The following is a 23820-nucleotide window of genomic DNA, read 5'->3' as shown; positions in this document are numbered from 1 at the left end:
TTTTGCCTGCTTCATTTACTGCATTTTTGTATTTTCTCCTTTCATCAATTAAATTCAATATTTCTTCTGTTGCCCAAGGATTTCTACTAGCCCTCATCTTTTTACCTGCTTGGTCCTCTGCTGCCTTCACTATTTCATCTCTCAGACCTACCCATTCTCCTTGTACTGTATTTCCTTCCCCCGTTCTTGTCAACCGTTCCCTAATTCTCTCCCTGAAACTCTCTACAACCTCTGGTTCTTTCAGTTCATCCAGGTCCCATCTCCTTAAATTCCCATCTTTCTGCAGTTTCTTCAGTTTTAATCTGCAGTTCATAACCAATAGATTGTGGTCAGAGTCCACATCTGCCCCTGGAAATGCCTTACAATTTAAAACCTGGTTCCTAAATCTCTGTATTACTATTATATAATCTATCTGAAACCTTCCAGTGTCTCCAGGCCTCTTCCATGTACACAACCTCCTTTCATGAGTCTTGAACCAAGTGTTAGCTATGATTAAGTTATGCTCTGTGCAAAATTCTACCAGTTGGCTTCCCCTTTCATTCCTTACTCCCATTCCATATTCACCTACTACTTTTCCTTCTCTTCCTTTTCTTACTATCGAATTCCAGTCACCCATGACTATTAGAATTTAGTCTCCCGTCACTACCTGAATAATTTCTTTTATCTCATCATACGTTTCATCAATCTCTTCGTCATCTGCACAGCTAGTTGGCGTATAAACTTGTACTACTGTGGTAGGTGTGGGCTTTGTGTGTATCTTGGCTACAATAATATGTTCACTACGCTGTTCATAGTAGCTTACCCGCACTCCTATTTTTTATTCATTATTAAACCTACTCCTGCATTACCCCTATTTGATTTTGTATTTATAACCCTGTATTCACCTGACCAGAAGTCTTGCTCCTCCTGCCAGTTTTCTTTCTCCTGATAACGACGTCCTCTTGAGTAGTCCCCGCCCGGAGATCCGAATGGGGGACTATTTTACCTCCAAAATATTTTACCCAAGAGGACGCCATCATCATTTAACCATACAGCAAAAGCTGCATGCCCTCGGGAAAAATTATGGCTGTAGTTTCCCCTTGCTTTCAGCCGTTCGCAGTACCAGAACAGCGAGGCCATTTTGGTTAGTGTTACAAGGCCCGATCAGTCAGTCATCCAGACTGTTGCCCCTGCAACTACTGAAAAGGCTGCTGCCCCTCTTCAGGAACCACACGTTTGTCTGGCCTCTCAACACGTACCCCTCCGATGTGATTGCACCTACGGTACGGCTATCTGTATTGCTGAGTCAAGCAAGCCTCGCCACCAATGGCAAGGTCCTTGGTTCATGGGGGTCAGTGACGCCTGCAAATCTGGAAAATTCCTCATGACACAAACTAGTTTTAAACACACTGACAGAAAGGGAACCTGTTACACCGTGGAAACATTATGCTATCAAACTAATAATGCAGTATTTCCACACCTGTGGATTATGTCAATTAAAATTTAATACTTACGCGAGTTTATTTTCAGTAAAGGAGAAAAGCTATTCCTACAGATGAACAACAGTATCAGCAGTTGATGACTACTGGGTGTGTAACATTACTGTAACTTTTCATAAGGAACTGCAACAGGGTTCACACAGAGGTTGTACATGTGCACCTTAGCACTGTCTTTCACATCTGAAAAAAGTTCAATCGTCGGCACAAGCGACACGGGAGAGTCACACAGACATGTCGCACAGACAGCTAGCTGCAGTGCTATGATTGGTGACGGTGTGGACTAAGGACAATAGTGTGGTATGCAGAGTAGGTATGGGTCCCTCAAGAAGAAATGCAGCACTAGAATACTGCACAACTGTTCGATTGGCTTTGTCAGGTACATATTATCACAATTGAAATAAGGGCACAGGTTACTGGTAGAATATTATCACGAACCGTTTGGAATAGATTGCGGGAAGATGACTCGAGATCAAGAGTTGCCACGTGTTGTTTGCTGCTGACACCATGCCACAGGCAACTGAGACTCGCACAAGGTACTCCCGGAGACAACGAGATATGGAGTGACATACTGTGGAGCTCAACCATGAGTCTCGTTTTTGTTTGTGTCAGTCAGATTGATGCCAACGTGTCTGCAGATTACCTGGGGGAAGATCACAGGAACCAGTGATTTTTGAAATCCAAACCTCTCTAACATCCGTAATTATGGTGCACAGAGCTACTGGAAACAAAAACGTAATTGATTTGGTCTTTGTTGAAAGAGGCCAAATGCTCACCAATATATTGCAAGAACGATTAACCCTGTTGTACAACCAGAGTAACAAAAGGCATAGTCCAGCAGAATAATGCAAGACTGCAAACTTTAGCTCACACAACAAACACCTTGAGGAATTTACAGATTCTCGAGTGGTTGCCCTGTACCCCAATTTATCACCCATGGAGCATGCCTGGGATGCAGTGGGAAGACATGTGCTTTCATATCAGCCTCCAGCAAGCAATCTTCAGAAGCTGACACAGCATGTGTATCATGTGTACTAGGAAATTCCTCAATATGACTTTCAGAGGCTGCTTGCTTCCATCCCACAGCAAATACAACAGCATATTCACACCCATAATGGTCACTCCTCATACTGATGTTGATCAGTTCTGAACAAAATAAAAGTATCATTTAATACCTATTATGTGACGAATGTGTCCACAAAGTTTGTTAAATATTGGACGGGTGTTCCATGGTGTAGCACTTTCCATATTCTTCAGTGTATAATCACATATACACAACTTTGGTGCACATGTAAGCAACTGCAAAATTTGTAATTTCAGCACATTGTAATGAGGTAACTTTCTGAACACTTACTGCCTTAGCTACTGGCTATTACAGTTGTATTTGAAAAGACCACAGGTTGAGGTTAGATAGTAATGCAAAATAAACATTGAAGTAAAAGTTGAGTGAGTCCCACTAAATTAAACAGCCCATCTATACTGTATTACTAAAGGCTAACCCGGATCACTGAACATGGTCTCAGTTGCAGTATGCCTATGTAACAGCTCCCAGGGGCAACAAAAATTTGACTTTCATTATTTCCTATAATTAATGACTGAGTTCAAAAATTTAAAATGCTGCCTAATCTACTTATTAAGAGCTGTTACTTTACATAAAAGATTTACTACAATAATTCAAGTATTAAACTTAGAACCTATGTAGATGCCCGAAGGCAGCATTTTTCATGGCCCACGCCCAATTGCCCAGACTACATACATCCAGAATTTGAAAATGAGAGCACTTACTAACTTGCAATAAACCTTACTCATAATTTCAAACTTTTATGAAACTTTTTGTCACTGACACCCTCCACTCTCATAAAATGATTAAAGGATAAACATTTATCCCTTATTACATTTTTGCTGTTCATGCAGTAAAACTTCAACATCAGGCATGATGTTTTATTTTATTACTTCTTTACTACCAACTCTATTCACAACACATATTGCAGGCTGTATCCACATACACTATGAATGTGCCTGCAAAATTATATCACTGCGCGACACGCAGTTCAGGAGATATGGTGTCATAAATACTGAGATCTGTAAAAAACTAGCTTTTGCTTAAAACAGTGGGTTTTCCCCCTTCCTTCCTTTCTTTTTGTAGTTTAGCTGATATTCAAACTCATAACAAGCCTAAAGGTTTTGTCTCAAACTCCTACAAAAACCACATAAAATCCTGATGTCCACATATTCACTAACCTCTGAAATGTGACTAAGGAAAAAAAAGTATTTCCGTAATATCAATGAGGGATCAAGTTGTGTGTTTTCTTAAATTAGGTGCAATTTTTGTGCCCTGAAATTTTTCCCACTTAGAATTGAGGGCACAATGCTTTGCATAGTAAAAATGGCTACAAAAAATGGCTACACAGTGGAAGCCGACAATGCCAGTACACCTGCCTTGTGTGTTTTGCCTGTGATAGTAGTCCACTCTGCTATCTGTCACATAAAAAAAAATTTAAAGCAGACTGTAGGCATAAATACGGAAAATGAATTAATTTTATCCATTATTTCTTAACTGTTTTTCATTTTAGCAAATGTGACAGTACTACACACAAATCAGTTTCCTCATATTCAGTTCTTCAGCTGCAAATGTGTTATCTTTGTAGAAAAATGAGAGCAGAATTTAAGCAAGGCCATATGAGCTGCTAAGACAAACATCACAGTCATCACCAAATTAGTTGACCCAGCCAGAAATTATGGAGAAAATTCACAAAAGGTATCGGATGATTGTCAACTGAAACTGCACAAGCTAGTAGATATCATAGGCACTTCAAAAAGTGCTGTACAACACAAACTGACTGCTGACTGAAAACTTAGATATAAGAAAGCTGTGTGCAAGACAGATGGCTAATTTACTTGCTATGGACAAAAACAGCACTGTGAGGATGTTTCAGTTGCATGTTTGACAATTTTTCCCTGTGATAAATCTGAGTTTTGTATCAATTCATGATCATGTATGAAACATGAGTCCATCACTTCCCCCTTTAGAAGAAGTAACAGTCAAAACAGTGGACTGAAAAGGAAGACTCAGTTCTAAAGATGACACAGACAATTCCACCTGCAGGCAAGGTCATGGAAAAAAGCAATCAATGGCGAGTATTATGGAAAATTACTGCAAGGTCTAGATGACGAAAACAAGCAAAAAACGGCCTAATTTAGTGAAAAAGAAAGTTCTGTTGCAGCATTACAAAGCAATAGTTCACACATCCATTATTACTTACTATAGGATATGGGTTCTGCCTTTTTGCAAACACATTGCCCTTTCTTTTTATCCGAACAGTGGATTTTTCTTTATTGAAAACTGTAAAAAGTGAACATATTTCAAGTTGTAACTGATTTAACAAAGTGAGGCCTAAAGAAAGTTTTTGTTCATTTTGCTTCTTGCCAGGATTTTACATTACATGGCTTTGCAGGACCAACTGTATGCTCGTGTGTGACTAGGGCTCCCGACGGGTAGACCGTTCGCCACGTGCAAGTCTTTCGATTGGATGCCACTTGCGCATCGATGGGGATGAAACGATGATGATTACGACAACAGAACACCCAGTTCCTGAGCAGAGAGTCCTGCACTGATAGCTTGTCACCTGCAAATTAAGCGATGTAAGTGTGAATTTCACTGGTGAGTTAATACACCCCTTGATTTTTAAAAAAACTTTTTAAAAAATCATAAACAATGACCCACTCATGATGGCACAGAGGTGCTGAAACATGTTTGGGTAAATAGAAAGAACAGTGTGTTTTCAAACAGACAGAACCCACATCCAATAATTTAACTGCAGACGCAGAAAGAAAGGACAAAAGCTGCAGGCCCAAAGGTGACTAATTCATTATCACTGTGGCCAAAATCACTTATTTAAAGTTCAAATGCTTCCTCATGCACCCTCTTCACCAGATTTAGCACTCTCTGATCACTTTCCATTTCTAGACTTGAGGAAATGACTCAGTGGTAAGAGTACTGCCAAAACTGAATAGGTGGAGTCTGCAGTTGATGGCTAATTTGCAGAACTCGGTGGTTCTCACTATAAGCAGGGTATCAAAAGCACGGAACATTGCCAGTAAAAGTGTAACAAGCTGAACAGAGACTGTGTAAAGAAATAAAGATTTTTTTACCAAAATGTTTATATTTTAATGCTTAATTTGGGTACTTCTGGGACAACACCTGTATGTGTAAAGTTTGATACAAGTCACTAATTGCTTTCTTCCTCAAATACAAGATGAATACACACACTACTCGCCAAGACAACATCCAAACTTTGGCATATTGTCCCACACTCAATATCAACTACCAATGTCATTCATATTAACTCTGATCTCCAGATAGCACATACCTCTCCGTAAACAGATTGTTGAACAGGAGGCATTACGTTGAAACCGGATGCTGATGAATGCTGCACCTGGTGAGAGCCGTGGGCTCCTTCGTAGACAGACGGGGCGGGTGGTGGCGACCTCCAGTCCCGTACGTGGTGCACTTCTCGGTCGCCCAAGTCCCGGGGCGGATAGTGGCTTGGCAGGGGGCGGCGGTGATGAGAAGGAGGTGGAGGTGGTGACGGGCTCCACTCGTGACTTCCACCACGCCTCCTGGGGGGCAGAGGTGGAGAACGCGACCTGTGCCGGCTCCTGGGCGGCGGCGACAGAGAGACAGAGCGGCGAACCATTCTCACTGGTGACGGACTGTGTTCCCATCGGGCCCTGTGTATATTGCAAGTGCCCTATTCTGCTTCAACAGGTAGGATATAATGGAACTGAGAATGCAATTACACATTACCTTTTAACTAATTTCCTGCATCCAAATATAAAATTCTTCATTTTAACTAGACTTAAGGTACTGTAATTTGAAGCTTCAAGTACCTGGGAAAGTATAATTCAAGGGTAAATCAAATATAAATGGTATTTTTGATCTTGAGCACCAACGATTGACACTTTCTGAAGATTGACTGCATAGTTAACACTTATGTGTTTAGCTGGCATAAACAGTTCAAAGAACAATGAGAACAAGTAGAAAATCAGGATCACGACCACTGTACTCAGATAACCATTACAGATAAAAACATCCACACAAATCGAGATATTCTTGAAGACTGATGGATGAGCGTATCTGAAATTACAGAAAGGGTCAGAATAAGTTATGAGAGCTGTCAAGCTGTCATCACATGCACCCTAAAGTTCTGTGAAGTGTGTGCCAGATGGGTCCCTCATCTTTTAACTACAGATCAACAGTTTAGACATTTGGGAGGTCGGTTAGACGCTTGCCACAAAGTTTGAGAACAAAGATGATGCATTTTGAGTCGGATTGTGACGTGTGACAAAACATGGGTTCGCCACTAACTCCTGAGTCAAAACAAGTGAGTATGGAGTGGCAGAGGAAAGGGGAGACAACCCCAGTGAAAGCCACAACTCGTCTCTCAGCTAGCATGGTTCTTTCAACTGTTTTCTTCAACTATTGAGGCATTTTGTTCACTCATTTTTGTTTTTCAAGAGCAATGCGCAATGAATTATGCTTACTATTGGGGGTGATGAACCAGGTGAGAGCTGCATAGCCTCAAAAGACGAGACCAGCCAATTCGAGATGCCATCTTCCTCCACAAAAATGCCAGGTTCTATTAAGACTCAGAACTTGAAGAACTGCACTGGACTCAACCTGATCAGCTTCTCTACAGTCCCGACCTATTGCCCTATTGTTTGCGCAACTTGAAGAAGCTCTGGGAGGGCAACGATTTGAAGGTGAGGAGGGTGCTGAGCAATTTGTATGCAGCTAGTTCCTATCACAACCAGCATCATTTTACAATGGTAGCATAAAAAACCTTCCTTCTCGCTGGGAAAAATATATTTCTAAAGAAGTATGAAGGAAGGAAAATAACTTTTGCCTTGTATTTTTCAATTAAAATAAAAAAAAAAAAAAATCCCATTTATATTTGATTTGCCCTTGTACAGAAAAATGAAAGGAATGATATGCAACAAAGAAACCACTCAGAAAAGTGATTTACCAAATGTATTATATACTAATAGTGTTGTACAGTGCAGAATCATGAGTCACGAGGGAAATGGATAAAAGTAACGTAACCAAGATTCTGAGAAGTCAGATAGGCGTAACACAGATGGATAATGTTAGAAATGAAAGTTTTAGGGAGATGACAGACAAGAAATCGCTACAAGAGAAGAGAGACGGAAAAAGATTAAAATGCACAAGCATGTGAAGAGAATGGATGAGACAAGGGCATCTAGGGAGATATTTGAGTTGAAGATGGAGGGCAAGAGACTGAGATGATTGGTTAACAGAAGTGGAAGAAAGTATTTAGGAAAGAGGAGAAGACTGGGTTAAAGTAGTAACAGGGAGGTATGGGAAAACTAAAGATGATGGAAAGGCTTCTATTCCACAACAGTCTTGCCAGAGGTGGGAAACTGTGCAAAACAGTGGTGGTGGTGGTGGTGGTGGTGGTGGTGAGTTTCAGGAATTTTCACCTGCGGGTAAAATTACTGCTAGCAGAAAGACTCTGGAACAAGCTGTTTTACTATGACTGGTCAAACAGAAGTGTTAAAAAACAAATATTTGGGAGGACTAACTCAAGAAAAGACTTTAAAAAACATGCTGCAAAGGAAATGACCCACAAGCTGGGAGAAAAACTCTGGTACAATAACAAATGTTAGCAACAGGCAATGTCTATTTAACCACCTCAAAGTAAAACATGAAAGTATTGCGGTTAATCCATAATAGTTATATACAAGTACATACATTGAATCATACATTAGAGAAACTGTAAAAACTGGAAAGGAGAATTATAAGAAAAATGGTGAAACCACTAAAAAAGACAGATTGCTTGATACTGAAAAACATGGAAAATAGAGAAACTGAGGAGACCGATATTCTTTGGCCATTTGTATAGCATCAATGATAACATATTAACTGAAGATATCAACAAAACCAATCAATTTTTTGGAAAATTATAAAATTGGATAAATAAAAAAATCTACTTATCAAATGGAAACAGGATAACACACATATAAAGGTATTTAAATTTCCAAGTTTTCAGAGCCAGTGGCTCTTCCTTCTGGCAGAGGGGTTGAAAGAGAAGGCTCACAGGTGAAGGAAAAGAACTGGTCAGGTTTAGGAAATGGGGAAAACATCGAAAAGCCACCCAGAACCCTGGGTCAGGGGAGACTTACAAGTTCTGGGCAACTTTTCCAAATTCTCCCAATTTCCTAAACCTCACCAGTCCTTCACCCCCTTCCTTCTCCTTCAACCCTTCTGCCATACAAAGAAGCCACTGGCCCTGGAAAGCTTGCAAATGTAAATTGATCTATGTGTGTGTTCTCCTGCCACTGCTTGGTGAATAGATTTATCATCTATCCAATTACATTATATTAACTAAACAGATGACCAAATACTTTATCAAAAGAAGTTAAAGACAAACTGGATTCAAGGGATCGGTAAAGATTTACAAGGAAAGCATAGGAGATTAAGTAACAGAAAGTACTAGAAATGGACAAATTCCTAAGTAAACGGGGTGGGGGGAGGGCAGTGGGGAAAGGAGAGCGAGAAGAAACATGTTTGAAGTGAACAGAGGAAAGTGAAATAAACACAACAGATTGAAGAAATATTTAAAGAAAGAAAAAGAAAACAACAGAATACGTACAGTGAGAGTGTAAATGTTAGTTGCATTGCTGTTTAGTCACCCACAGATCATTCACAAAATATCATGTGTGTCATCTTAATTGAAAATGGATACATCAGACAACAAATTCAACCTTGCTCAGTAATGTCTCTGCAAAGCACTAGTGAGGGAATGATCAAATAGTGTACAAAGTTATACATCAACTTAAAATTTCAGAACATACATGCATCTTCTAAAATTTGCAAAGTATTTGCCTGAAAGAAGGAAAATGGAGGAAAGTGGAAAAAAAAGAGGGGCAGAAGTAATGTCAGAATAATAATGCAAGAACAACAGATAATGTTGGTGCCGTATTCCTGGCAGGGTTGTCCTTTCGATTTTGCACATAAAATGGAAATGACAAATCGGATAAACAACCAGAAGTACACAAACAATAATCAAGCTGAGAAAATCTATGATACTCCTTCAATAAAAAAACAGCAGCCTGCAGCTAAACGCGGCTCAGAACTTAGCTGTCGGAAGGCTGAAGCGGGCAAAATATTACATTATATGGTGGTGGGGCAAGCACCAGGGACATCACAGAAGGCAGTGTGGCTATACAAGGACGGTAGCAGCAACCAAATGACAGTCACCACTTGACAATGGCTAAGGAGTATTTGGCCAAGAGCTTGTGGCTTTAAAACGAAATTTTTAAGTGTATTATTGTTTTGGTTAGATCCTCAATATATACATTAAAAAGAGTGGGTGCTAGGTGACACTCTTGTGTAAGTCCTTGATTTATTTCAACCGTGTTATGTCTGCTGCCCACTATTTTTATCTGTAATTTATTATTCTTGTATAAATTCCATAGAGCTCTTATGAGAGAGGATCCTCCTCCTTAAAATTTCCCACAGTTTGTTTCAATTTATTGTATCAAAAGTCTTTTTGCAGTCAGTGAGAGCAAGAAAATAACAATAATACAGTGCCAAATAGCTGTCATCAAGTTTGCTATTCTGATCCAGGCATAGGGAGTACCCTAGTATATTAAATCATTTGTTCAGATTGGGAACATGCATATCTACATTGATTTCCTACTGCTTCAAAACTTTCACTTTGTCTCCCAACCACCGCCTCTTTTTGGTGAACAATAAAACTTTGATAAATATTGTCTCTAATTCTTTTGTTTGATGCAGTACCTCTCTCTCGTTATAAGGAAATGTCTCCAACTCAGCCTCATATTTTAAGGAGAATAAAGTACATTTGCAAGACATCTGTCCCAGCAACTGATCCTATCCGACAATCTGCGTCATTATTCTGACAGTACCCAGTTATGACCTTCTGAATAAAGAGCTTTCAAATTTTATGTGCTTCAGTTGTTTGTCACTTGCTCCAACCCACTGCAGCCCCGTAATGACCATGCATGAAGTACTGTAAAGCGGAGTGACAGCCAGAGCCCTCCTATTCGCGGGATGCTGAAGGCGAGGGAAGAGAAGGGGAAATTGGATGTCAAACGTGTTAGCAAATCTTGTATGAGAACATTTTACTAAATGTGAAAATTAGGTATGTAAAGAGAGTACTGTAGATTATTTATCAACCTCACAAACATAAACGTTCAATATTATTTAACAATAGTCTTGTATTGATATTCTGCAGCTATACACACACTTCAATTGCAAAATGAGAAAAACTTATGCTTTAATCATGCCAATTATGTTGAAGAATAGTGGACCTCCTGCACATGTAAGTCACTTCAACACTGTCAACTTTAAAATCCAAAGGCAGTAATGCACAACACCAAAAATAATAATGAAATAATACTCCACTACTTCTTTAATGATATGTTCGTTCATTTCATTCATCTACACTGCATTTGTGAATTCCAACTCAAAAAGGCTCGAAGCAAAGGGACCTCTGGCATATGCTACAGATTAGAAACCACACACTTTGACATAATGAACAAAGCACACTACGAAAGTCACAGAAGTATTTCAGAAACCTCTTGCTCACTCCACTGCACAGTACTTCACGCTTGGCATTATGGGGTTGCAGTGGGATGGAGCCAGTGACAAAAAAGCAGTGCACACAAAGTTTAAATGCTGTATACCAGGAAGATCATAAGCGAATATTATCACAATTATGGTCCAAATTTTAGTGTGGGATCAATTGCTGGAGCTAATGACTTGCAAGTGTGCTTTCTTCTACTTAAAATATGAGGTCAAGATGGTAATGTTTCCTTGTTAGATGCATCCAGTATGTCAGCACTCTAGTTTTTCTGACGGCACTGTGTGTCGAGGATGTATGAGGAATGTGGATTTCTAACATTTAACAGAATATATTTTTCAAATAGCTTTCTGTGTGGAAACATGCAACACAAAGTGATATTTTCATGTTCTCCCAAATGTATCCAGCATTCCCATAGAAGCCTCACAATCCATGTCCACTGCAGAGGAAGACACAGGAAATCATTTTAACAATGTAGATGAAATAGGCAATTTTTTCATTCAGTACCTTTTTCCAGTAGTGATTAAAGTGTTTTTTTCCACATTTGTAGATGCTCGAGTCGTTAATATTTTATGTGGATTTTATAAGTTCACAAAACCCGCCCATTATAGCACCAGCTATGCTGCTGCAACACTGATTCTTTTTAACATGTGTTGAAAAAGTTTATTCAGGTGCTTCTGGTTCAAAATCAGCATCAGTGTCAATATGGATGGGGTCAAGACTAAATGCAACTGTTACCACTAGTTAAGTCTACAGAGATCACAGGAATATTTTGCAGATGATACTTTGATAGGACACTATAAACTCTTCTTGAAATTGGAGTAGTTCTTCATTTCCTTATAAGTACATAACAGTAAGGAAATCTGCTTTGCAGGAACAGATAAGAACTGTTTTGAATGTCCTTAAGTGCCACTGACAATGCAGGCTACAAACATTTCAGGTTTCATAAATCGTGTCATTAAATTTTTTGAATTCAGAATGAGCGTAGTGCCTAGAAATTGAGTGAACAGAACTGATCTGAAAGTTTATCACCCCAAACCAGATTGTTGGCAACTATGTGACCTGTTTGGACATGTTGCATTTATATCTATGTTTTTGTCTCACTCCCTTGATGAATTTCTTGATAGGCTGAGGGACTCTTCAAGTCTTTCAGTATTCCCCCGAATCTTTTAGAGCTCTTTGAGAGACTTCCCTGACTTCTCCGTGAAAATTATAGGTCTATGCAAAATTAAAGAATGTTATAAAAATGGAATGTAGTCGAATTAAGTCGGGTATGGTGAGGGAATTAAATTAGGAAATGAGACACTTAAAGTAGTAGAGGAGTTTTGCTATTTGGGGAGCAAAATAACTGATGATGGTCGAAGTAGAGAGGATATAAAATGTAGACTGGCAATGGCAAGGAAAGTGTTTCTGAAGAAGAGAAATTTGTTAACATCGAGTATAGATTTAGGTGTCAGGAAGTCGTTTCTGAAAGTATTTTTATGGAGTGTAGCCATGTATGGAAGTGAAACATGGTCGATAAATAGTTTGTACAAGAAGAGAATAGAAGCTTTCGAAATGTGGTGCTACAGAAGAATGCTAAAGATTAGATAGGTAGATCACATAACTAATGAGGAGGTATTGAATAGAATTGGAGAGAAAAGGAGTTTGTGGCACAACTTGACAGGAGGGAGGGACCAGTTGGTAGGACATGTTCTGAGCAATCAAGGGATCACAAATTTAGCATTGGAGGGCAGCGTGGAGGGTAAAAATCGTAGAGGGAGACCAAGAGATGAATACACTAAGCAGATTCAGAAGGATGTAGGCTGCAGTACATACTGGGAGATGAAGAAGCTCGCACAGGATAGAGTAGCATTGAGAGCTGCATCAAACCAGTCTCAGGACAGAAGACAACGACGATGACAACAACAACAACAACAACAACAACAACAACATAAAAATGTAAGGGGCGTTCAAAAAGAAATGAGCCACAGGCATAATTACAGAAACCAGTACCTGGCTGTTGAGACACTTGTCCCACTGTGACACAAGGCAGTGAATGGCTGTCTCATAAAATTCCCAGGGCTGCGATGTTAACCCGTTTCGCACGTACAGCTGGATGTCATCGTACAAGGTGAATCGTTTGCCCCTCAGAGCCTTTTAGACAGGACCAAAATTGGCGTAATCACAGGGAGAGAGGTCTGGACTGTATGGAGGGTGGCTGAGAACCTGCAGGAGCGCCGCAACTGTGTTGGCTGTACGAGGCTTTGCATTGCCGTGGAGCAGAATGACCTCACGGGTGAGAGTACCTGGTCATTTTGATTTGATCGCTTGGTGAAGGGTGATCAAGGTTTGCAAGTAACGTTGGACATTCACTGTTGTCCCGCGCTGCAGGAAGTGAATCGGAAGGGGGCCATCTTGATCAAAGAAGAACGTCAGCATAACCTTTCCTGCACTCTTGTGGACGACGACGTCACAGTGGGACAAGTGTCTCAACAGCCAGGGTCAATACTTTTAACATAAAGGTACTGAAACTCCCTGGCAGATTAAAACAGTGTGCCGGACCGAGACTCGAACTCGGGACCTTTGCCTTTCGCGGGCAAGTGCTCTACAGACTGAGCTACCCAAGCACGACTCACACCCCGTCCTCACAGCTTTACTTCTGCCAGTACCTCGTCTCCTTTACTTTACAGAAGCTCTCCTGCGAACCTTGCAGAACTAGCACTCCTGAACGAAAGGATATTACGGAGACATGGCTTAGCCACAGCCTGGGGGGGGGGATGTTTCTAGAATGAAATTTTCACTCTATAGCGGAGTGTGCGCTGATATGGAACTCCCATATCAGTTTCATATCAGCGCACACATAACAGAGACTTTGGTGATCAATAATATATTTTCCTTCAATATTTACAACAGTCTGCCAACGCTGGGGAAACTTTTTGATTCCGCAACTGTAGAAATCGCGTGGTTTTGAGGTAAAGAATTCACTGAGCCACGGGTGGAGCGCATTTTTGTGTCAAAAAGAAGTTCCTTGAAGGTTGTTTGTTTGAGAGCAGAAAAGGTAAACGTCTGAGGGCGTAAGACCACGTGAATAAGGTCAGTGTGCAAATGCTTCCCGATCCCACTCCTGTACAGTGTTTTTTGTCGGTCTCGCAGAATGCAATACTTACTGTGGAGTAGCATCACTCCACGCAATCTTCCTGGTCACTGTCACTAGACTGGATCAGCAAGACATCTCCAGCTATTGACAATAGATGTCGGCAATGATGGTTACGTACCAGGAACCGATTCGTAGTACACTACACCATCGCTGTTCCATCAGATGCATTATATTATCTTTTGTGGCTGACTGCAGGTCTTTATATGGGATGTTGCTGATTTGGGCTCAACGGCTCCTCTCTTTTCCTTGTGTTAGCATAAAGACACCATTTTTCATCACCAGTAATGATACAGGACTGGAATGATCGGTGTTGTTCATGAACCAACTGATGAAGAGGAAGCAGAGATGCATATATAGAGAACTACTGATTTTTTGTGATTTTGGCATAGAGCATGTGGTATCCAGACAACTGATGTTTTAATCTTCCCCCACTGCATGTAAATGTAGCTGGATGGTGGAAAGATCACAGTTTGACACATTTGCCAATTCTAGAGTACACTAACATGAATCTTAGTGGATTAATGCTTTAAACAATATTCATGCAAACCTGAATGTTTTCCTAGAAATAGAGTCACTAATATCAAAATGATGCTCCTAAAATGCGAAAAACATTTTCTTGATGTGCTCTGCCCAATGGCATTATCCTCATACATGGTGCAATTGTTTCTATAGGTCTCTGCCGCTGTCACTCCTCTATCAAACTAGAACAGAATAATAATCTGAAAATGTTCCTGTTTATCCACTTGGCAATCCATTTTCTAACATTCATAGCTTGACTCATTTTTTTCAAATGACAAAATGATAATACTTAAACTCAAATAGCAACAGTGAACTTCAAAGAAAAAAATGAAAATTGGTAAATAAAAACAGCAACCAGTATGACAACGTGCAAAACAAAAACATGACAAGCTCATGCACCAACCTAATAGATGCAAAATTAGTTGCAGACTTTGAAGCTTCTCTGTGAATTTATGGTTGTTACAAATCTGCAGATATCTGAAGATGTCTTTCTTCTGTAGCTTCCAATCCAATTTTGGTAACCCATTCCAAATGTTACTATCACTTTCAGATTCAGAGGAACTATCAAGTGCACTGAAGAGCCAAAGAAACTGGTACACCTGCCTAATATCGTGTAGGGGCCCCGCAATCACGCACAAGTGCCGCAACATGATGTGGCATGGACTCGACTAATGACTGAAGTAGTGTTGCAGTGAACTGACACCATGAATCCTGCAGGGCTGTTGATAAATCCGTAAAAGTGCGAGGGGGTGGAGATCTCTTCTGAATAGCACATTGCAATGCATCCTAGATATGCTCAATAATGTTCATGTCTGAGCAGTTTAGTGGCCAGCAGAATAGTTTAAACTCGGAAGAGTGTCCCTAGAGCCACCCTGTAGCAATTCTGGACATGTAGGGGTGTCACATTGTCTTGCTGGAATTGCCTAAGTCCATCAAAATGCACAGTGGACAGGAAAGTATGCAGGTGATCAGACAGGATGCTTATGTGTCACCTGTCGGAATCGTATATAAACGTATCAGGGGTCCCATATCACTCCAACTGCACATGCCACTCACCATTACAGAGCCTCCACCAGCTTAAACAGTTCCCAGCTGACATGTAGGGTCCACGGATTCATGAGGTTGTCTCCATACCCGTACACGTCCATCCACTCAACACAAATTGAAACGAGACTCGTCCGACCAGGCAACACGTTCCCAGTCATCAACAGTCCAATGTCGGTGTTGATGGGTCCAGGTGAGGCTACAGCTTTGTGTTGTGTAGTCATCACGGGTACACGAGTGGGCCCTCAGCTGCAAAAGCTCATATCAATGATGTTTCGTTGAATGGTTCGCACGCTGACAATTGTTGATGGCCCAGCATTGAAATCTGCAGCAATTTGCAGGATTGCACTTCTGTCACATTAAAAGATTTTTTCAGTCATCGTCCCACTCTTGCAGGATCTCAGCATCTTTTTCCGGTCATGGCAACGTCGGAGATTTGATGTTTTCCCAGATTCCTGATATTCACGGTACAAGTGTGAAATGGTCGTACGAGAAAATCCCCATTTCATCACTACCTCGGAGATGCTGTATCCCACTGCTTGTGTACCGACTATAACACCACGTTCAAACTCACTGAAATCTTGATAAGCTGCCACTGTAGCAGAAGTGACCAATCTAACTACTGCACAAGACGCGTTGTCTTATACACGCATTGCTGACCAGAGAGCCGTATTCTGCCTTATTCCATACCTCTGTATTTGAATACACATGCCTATACCAGGTTCTTTGGTGCATCAGTGTATGTCTCTTGCTGAAACACAGGACTACAGCGTTAAACCTGCTTACGTAGGTGTCCTACGTCTGCTGCTTTCAGAGTCTGTAGACAAATTATCACTTACTTATACATCAAATAACGTGTCCTCACTGTCACTGTTTGTGACTATCTCCGTAACTTCTTGCTTGGTGCCATTGGAAGGCCTAAAAATTTACTTCACAGAATGACGCTGTTACACAAATCCTTACAAACAGTAAGATGTAAAGCGATGTCAAATGTAACAAAACGAGATCACAACAGACAAAATATTCCAACAGAATCAAGTGACCAGAGCTGTGAAAAGCTACTGATATAATGGGCAGAAATTCTGATATTTGCTTAAATCTGTCAACAGCACGCAGTTACCTAAGTGGCACTGCGTCAATATTAGTCATCAGCATTCAGGGGTCAGCAAGGAGGCCCGAGTTAACTCACTGATAATGCTAAAGGAAAACTCCAAAGCCGCACTTAAACTTGCCACTAGCACACGGAGAGTGGCGGAGCGACACGAGATAACTTGTAAACAGTACTCAAAGGTTTAACAATTACTGCTACAACTCTAGAAGCCACTCACCTCCTGTACCTGTCAGGTGAATTACTACGTTCTCTCTTCCTGACGGGCGGTGGTGACAACCTCGGTTCTCTACTCTTGTGACGTCTTTCACGTGGGGAGTCGTCCCTAACCCTCCTCGGCACGTGTACGTCTTTCCTAAATCTTCCTTCTTCCTCAGCTGGTGGCATTCTCTGCTTTCCTCGTGCGTGTTCGTACCTGTGTAACACGAGTCCTAAGTAACAATTGGAGCACTGTTGAAATGAGGGGGCCTAGGGGCAGTAAAAATCATCATAATTATGTAACAAAGCACAGCAATCAAATAGATATCTAAACCAATTAAACAATGATGAAATACAGGGTGATTCAGCTTTATAAAGGATTTAGAAACTGTCCTCAATTTTATAGCAAAATATATCGATTTGATGGCACATTTGCTGATACTTGTCTAGTACATCGGCTGACTTCCCTTATAGCACAAGTAGTGTTATTCTGTAAATCCACCAGCATTCTCACAATATTGCAGTACACCTTGTCTTGTCAGGTCTGTTGAGTGTGAGGGCCACAGATTTTCAGAAATTAATCGACCGACAATGAATTCGTGGAGCGTCGTCATTGTTTCATTGGAGATGTAACACTTTACCACCATCTTGTTGCAAACAGCAATAACATTCATTCATTTCAGGCATGGTTATAAATTAATTTGCAAAGGTCATTCATGGCAGGTATGTTATATTTTGTGATAAAATGATAACATGAGAATTCTGCACTGTGCACTGAACTGGTACATCAGTGTGTATTTGAATGCCAACATAAAATAGGTTTCCAGTACAGGAAGTCAAGGTAAATGTTAAATGAAACATAGGCATTGGAACTCTGTGTAAATTTATTGTGCACGAGGGCAAACCAAATGAAAATGAATCAAAATAAACTACCACGGTTCAGAATAGTCCCCTGGTGCATACAAACAGCTTTGCCATCAATGTGTGCCACCTGTTGCCGAAACACCCTGAGGACATTCACCGTGTTTGCAAAGTGCCTCCCACACAATGGTTTCATAAGGTCGAAATCGCACGGATTGAGGTCTGGTGAGTAGGCCGGGTGAGGGAGGATCCATCTTTTACCACGGTCGACCTGACACTGAATGTTTCATGCGCTGGTACTGAGGCATCCTCGTATGTGGTCGCAATCTGTAGGTTGATTTTGGTAATGTTTGGCGTGGGCTTTCAAACGTATTTACTGCAATTACGGTAATGCCACACAATACCACGGTACATCATAGTTGTCATGGCTACTGGAATGACCCTCACATGATGACAATATAAACAACTAAAATACCAGTTGTGTTAAAAATATTGGTCCAACAATTCGCTGCCTAAATATGGCACACCACACTCCAATTTTTGTGGGTGGTGTCTCATGCAATGTGTGAATATTACTTGCAGCCAGTCTTCTGGCTGTTAATGTATCCATTTAAGTGGAAAACACTTCTTCACAGAAAAAAACTGCAATTCAAGTTATTATCCACACTGTTAGGAGTGAATCTCTTGAACCTTGACAACAGGTGACATGCTTTTCTGAAGGCAATGGGTGCAGGTCCCAAACTACTTGAACTTGGTATGGTCACAACCTCAGACATTTTGTGGCTCTGTGGCAGGTTGAATAAAATGCTCGAAGCTGTTGGGACAGCCAATACAATGATTTACCAGGAGATTGCAGCAGTTTGTTGAAAATGTGGTATTATGTATCGATACCGCCCCACAGGCGTCGCAAAGTTGGCAAATGGAATTGCAAGTATCCATTAGACATCGATAGTGTTCACGCAGGATCTGGTGAACCCAATGGTGCACACCCACTGAGCCATGCCTCCAGCAAGCTCTGGGCTATGAGCACCCTCTGCTGCTGCAATATAGGACAGCCGGTGGCAGCAACTTAACCAACACACACTTGGAGCCTCTTCCCTACGATACCACTGTTCGTGTTTAGTGCAGTGAGTATCACTGTTATTGACAATGTGATAGTCAGACTTACTTTTTGCCACATTATTTGTAATGAGTCTTCATTCACTTGAAGAAATACAAGTCAAGTAAACCTTCTGTTTGCTGTGTTAACTTGTTCACTGATCATTTATGTTCCTGTCCAGCTTTCCTACAATAGTTGCTGCACCATTCCGTAGCCCATCTCTCCTTACCGTTGCGTATGAACACGCTCAGAAAATTCTGGTGTTATCACACGAGGATGGTGGATTTGACCTTCCATTAACAGTTCCCATTTCATGAAAATGTTTCACTATGTCATAAACTGTTGTTTTCCCTGGAATAGGAACATTAGGGAACATCTCTTGGAACAACTCGACACACTGCAAAGTAAGCTTCCAATCATGCAAACCTCTGCACTCCTGTGAGCACTGTGGAGCTGCCACCTATAGCTGTGACAGTGTAAGATGATCTGCGGCAGCTCACAGCACAGAATTGAGAACTTTTTTGGTAGGGACGACGCAAAATGTTATTTTGGATGGAGAGTCATCGTCAGATGTACAAGTAACTTCGGGTGTGCCCCACAGAAGTGTGTTGGGACCCTTGTTGTTCACATTGTATGTTAGTGACCTTTAAGACAATATTAATAATAAAATCAGTTTTTTGCAGATGAAACAGTTGTCTATAATGAAGTATTATCTGAATGATGCTGCATAAATATTCAGTCAGATCTAGGTAAGATTTTAATGTGGTGCAGAGATTACCAACTTGCTCTAAATGTTCAGAAATGTAAAATTTTGTACCTCACAAAATGAAAACATGTATTATCCTACAACTATAGTACCAATGAGTACCTGCTGGAATCGGCCAACTCGTACAAATACCTGGATGTAACACTTTGTAGCGGTATGGTATAGAACGATCACATAGGTTCAGTCATGGGTAAGGCAGGTGGTATATTCAACTTATTGGTACAATATTGGGGAAGTGCAATCAGTCTACAAAGGAGATTGCTTACAAATCACTTGTGTGACCAGTTCTATAGTATTGCTGAAGTCTGTGGGACCCGTACCAGATAGAACTAACAGGGGATACTGAACGTATACATAGAAGGGCAGCACAAATGGTCACAGGTTTGTTCAATCCGTGGGGGAGTATCACAGAGATGCTGAAGGAACAGAATTGGAAGACTCTTGAAGACAGACATAAACTATCCCGAGAAAGTCTATTAACAATGTTTTAAGAACTGGCTATATAATGATGACTCTCCGAGTATACTACAAGCCCCTGCATATCGCTCACATAGGGATCGTGAGAATAAGATTAAAATAATTACAGCACATACAGAGGCAGTCACACAATCATTCTTTCCACACTCCATACAAGAATGAAACAGAAATTACCCATAATAACTGATATAATGGGACATACCCTCTGCCATGCTGCTCACGGTGGTTTGCATAGTATAGATGCAGATGTGAATGTCACCAGTTTTCAACTGTGAAGTGCAAATGGCTGCAGGTGAAAACAATAGCTGTCTATAGACAATAGCGACTCATCGCCACGGAGACAGTAACAAAATCACGTTATATTATTGGTCGAGATAGGCTTGCGAAGCAGCTGCAACCAGCCCACCGCAACTGTCAGGGATCTGCTTACACAGACTCAACTGTGGCACTAGCAATGTGTAAACGGTGACGGAATGCTGCATTACTACACACTGTTTCCATAGTTCAATACTATGAACAACAGTCTAACAACTGACTACACACAAAAACCATTTTTATTACTTTTCAAATGAACTGTGTAAATATTTATGGTTCTGACTTGCCCGAATCGCCCTGTCGTATGGTAAGCTACAACTTACCTTTCACAAATGTCATGATATACAGCACATTGTAATATTAAATTATATTCTGTTTGCGCCCCCCCCCCCCCCCCCAAATGAACACTACTGCTTGATAAAACACACCAGTATACACACTAAATACATTTTATAAGAAAGATCATCATAAGTAAATAATCCTACTTCTAAGGAACTGTAATGCCCTTTTCAAACTCATACAATTCAATACAAAAAGTCACTTGTATTAAAATTTAATTCTCACTATGTCAAACAAATTCCAGGAAAAAGTATACCCAAAAGAAGGAAAGAAAGAAGAAAAAGTTACTGAAATCTAGTATTTCCACACCTATTGCACTCGACAAGACTTCCATATACCATAAAGTTGGGAACACGCATTTAATAAGATCACTTGGCAAAAAAAAGAAGATGGTCACTTGGAGTGCTGTAGATTGTAAAATCTCCTCTTTTGTTATTGTTACAGACCTAAAAAATTTGCAATTTGTGATAAAAACAAATTCTACCTCAGGTTTGAGCCCACAAAGAGGCTTACCAGCAATCGTTTTTCCGGTGAACAGTAAATGACTAACAGGAAAAGAGGGAAGTAACACTGTTACACATACTAAGCTCCACAACACAATGAATGGTGGCCTGCAGAGTATAAATGTAAATGTGATGCAGAACATGCAAAAACGTAAAATTACCTAATAATAACTATTTCACAGCAAATTGTATCCAGACATATTACAGGGTGATGCACAAAATGTGTCGCCATTTGTTTCATGCATAATTTATGAGTCACACTAGCTACCTCGTCAAGCATCTTAACAGCAGTAGCAGTAGAGCTTGGAGAAACAAAAGAGTTATGAAATGACACGTAATTGATGATACTGTCACTAGGAGACTGGTGTTTACAACATGGCCGACAATGGATGACTAGCGATACAGCTGTGATTGGCAGTTGTATCATTTTTTCACAAAATGAAAAGTCCTCTTTGCAACCCAGAGGCAGTTTCGACAACAGTTTAACACAAAGTGGGACTCTTGCAAGAGAATCATTCACAGGCTGTACGATCCATTTGTACGGGAAGCATCAATATCGGATGTGAAGCAACCTGGGCTTAAGCCTGTTTGTGCACTGGGGAATACTGAAGCAGTACGAGTTGCTCTACAGAGAAGGTGCAGAACAGCAGTAGTGCAGCTGGGCATATCCAGACACTCCATTCAACAGATTCTTAAAAGTCATCTCTGAATATACCCATACAATATCACCTCTGCTCAGAAGCTCACTGCACAACATAAATGGGAGAGACTACTATCTGGCCGTTGGGCGGAGCATAGGGAACAAACTCTCAAGAACTTCTGGTTTTAAGACAAGGTGCATTTTCATTTGGACAGAGTGGTTAACAAACAAAATTTTTCTTTTGGGCTACTGAAAAACCACAAGTGATTCATGAACGATGGCATAGTGCTCTGAGGATTACAGTAAGGGTCACAATTGCCAGCCGTGGCCTTATTGGACCTTTTTCTTTGGAGAAATTGTGAACAGTCCACAACAACTTCGTTACACAGCTCCATGCTACTGCTTTGTCCTTCATCATGCAGTGGTTCAGTCAAGACGACCACACATTGCAAATACTGTGTCGCACTTCTTAACACGAGTGTCTTAACAGGGAGGTCATTTCACTCAGATTTCCAAGTTGTTTCAATGATGGCCAATTCCCCCCCAATAGTCAAGACATCAAACCACGTGACCTCTTCCTTTGGAGATACTAAGGGTCAGATTTCCCGCTGAAGTGTTCACATGATTTAATGGACCTCAGATACATTATTGTTCGAGCTTGCAGTGAAATCACGGAAGATTGTACTGTAGGATTATTGCTAACATCAGTGTTCGTGTGAAGTAAGTTAGAAATCAAAATGGCGGACACAATGCGCGCGTGTTAAGTTAGAACAATTCTCTACAGTTTTTCCATGGCACTATAAGTTCCTTTCAGTTTGTCTTGACAGCAAAGTGTTTATCCAAAAAGAAAATGGTGACAGATTCTCTGTGCCACCTTGTATTTTATCAGAGACAGTGCGAAACAGCTTAAGTATCTGCAATAAATATGCGAAATGTACTTTTTTTTTTGTTACTGATAATGCCAATCATCTACTGAGCCCAAATCCTGTAGAAAATGTGCTTTAAGAATATATTTTTACAAAAAAAAGTGCATGAATGCAACAATGAATTAGTGCTATCGATGCTGTGGTGTCAAGCCAATTACAGATAGTCGAATGGTCTGTAAGAGATACCATAGGGTCTAGCATCCTAGAACAAAGAAATGCTTACATTTGACTGCTAGCTAAAGTTCAAAAGTTGGTACAATGAGGGCACATTTAATGTGGTAGTTTTAGCTTGCTGTTGTTTATAACTATCAAATACAGGTAGAGGTCAGGCTTCAAGTATGTCACTTCCAACATGGCCAACATCAGCAAGCAACTGTACAGAGCCATTACGGTATGTGTTATTTGAATATGCTCCACAATAACTTCGTTCCACGGCTTCTTGCTAATGCGTTGCCCTTCAACATGCAGTGGTTCATGCAAGATGGAGCAAGGCCTCATAATACACACGCCGTATTGGACTTCTTACATGAATATGTCAACATGCAGGGCACTTCACTCATTGTTTTCTTTTCTTATTTTGAGATGAGACTAATCACAGTCCATCGCAGAGTTCGATTGCAGACTTGAAAACACTGGGTGTAATCAGCGATACATAATAGCACTGTGTGTCAAGTTCTGCAGAAACACAGAATACAAGTTTAGGCTGGCTGCCATGCAAGAGGGAAGTGGGGCTGTTTTCCCACAATGCTCCTCCTCTGGTTTCTTCTTATTGGCAGTCACAA

The 23820-nt window shown here is 40.7% G+C and overlaps 1 protein-coding gene across 5 annotated transcripts in view; it reads right to left on the bottom strand.

The window, feature by feature from the left end:
• The window catches only part of LOC124551376 (zinc finger matrin-type protein CG9776-like), a 265653-nt gene that overhangs the window by 183610 nt on the left and 58223 nt on the right, over positions 1-23820 (bottom strand). For 4 of the 5 annotated variants that reach the window (XM_047126421.1, XM_047126422.1, XM_047126423.1 and 1 more), the window contains 2 exons: positions 17135-17329; positions 5846-6206 (listed from right to left, as the gene is read on the bottom strand). In XM_047126421.1, coding sequence (XP_046982377.1) covers positions 5846-6206; positions 17135-17329 — 556 coding nt within the window. The remainder of the gene's footprint in view (positions 1-5845; positions 6207-17134; positions 17330-23820) is intronic. The other variant, XM_047126425.1, reaches the window with a different exon arrangement.

Source organism: Schistocerca americana, chromosome 9 (genome assembly GCF_021461395.2).
Source record: "Schistocerca americana isolate TAMUIC-IGC-003095 chromosome 9, iqSchAmer2.1, whole genome shotgun sequence".
Lineage (NCBI taxonomy): Eukaryota > Metazoa > Arthropoda > Insecta > Orthoptera > Acrididae > Schistocerca > Schistocerca americana.
Note: the sequence above shows the minus strand (reverse complement) of the source record. Positions and strands in the feature narration are given on the sequence as shown.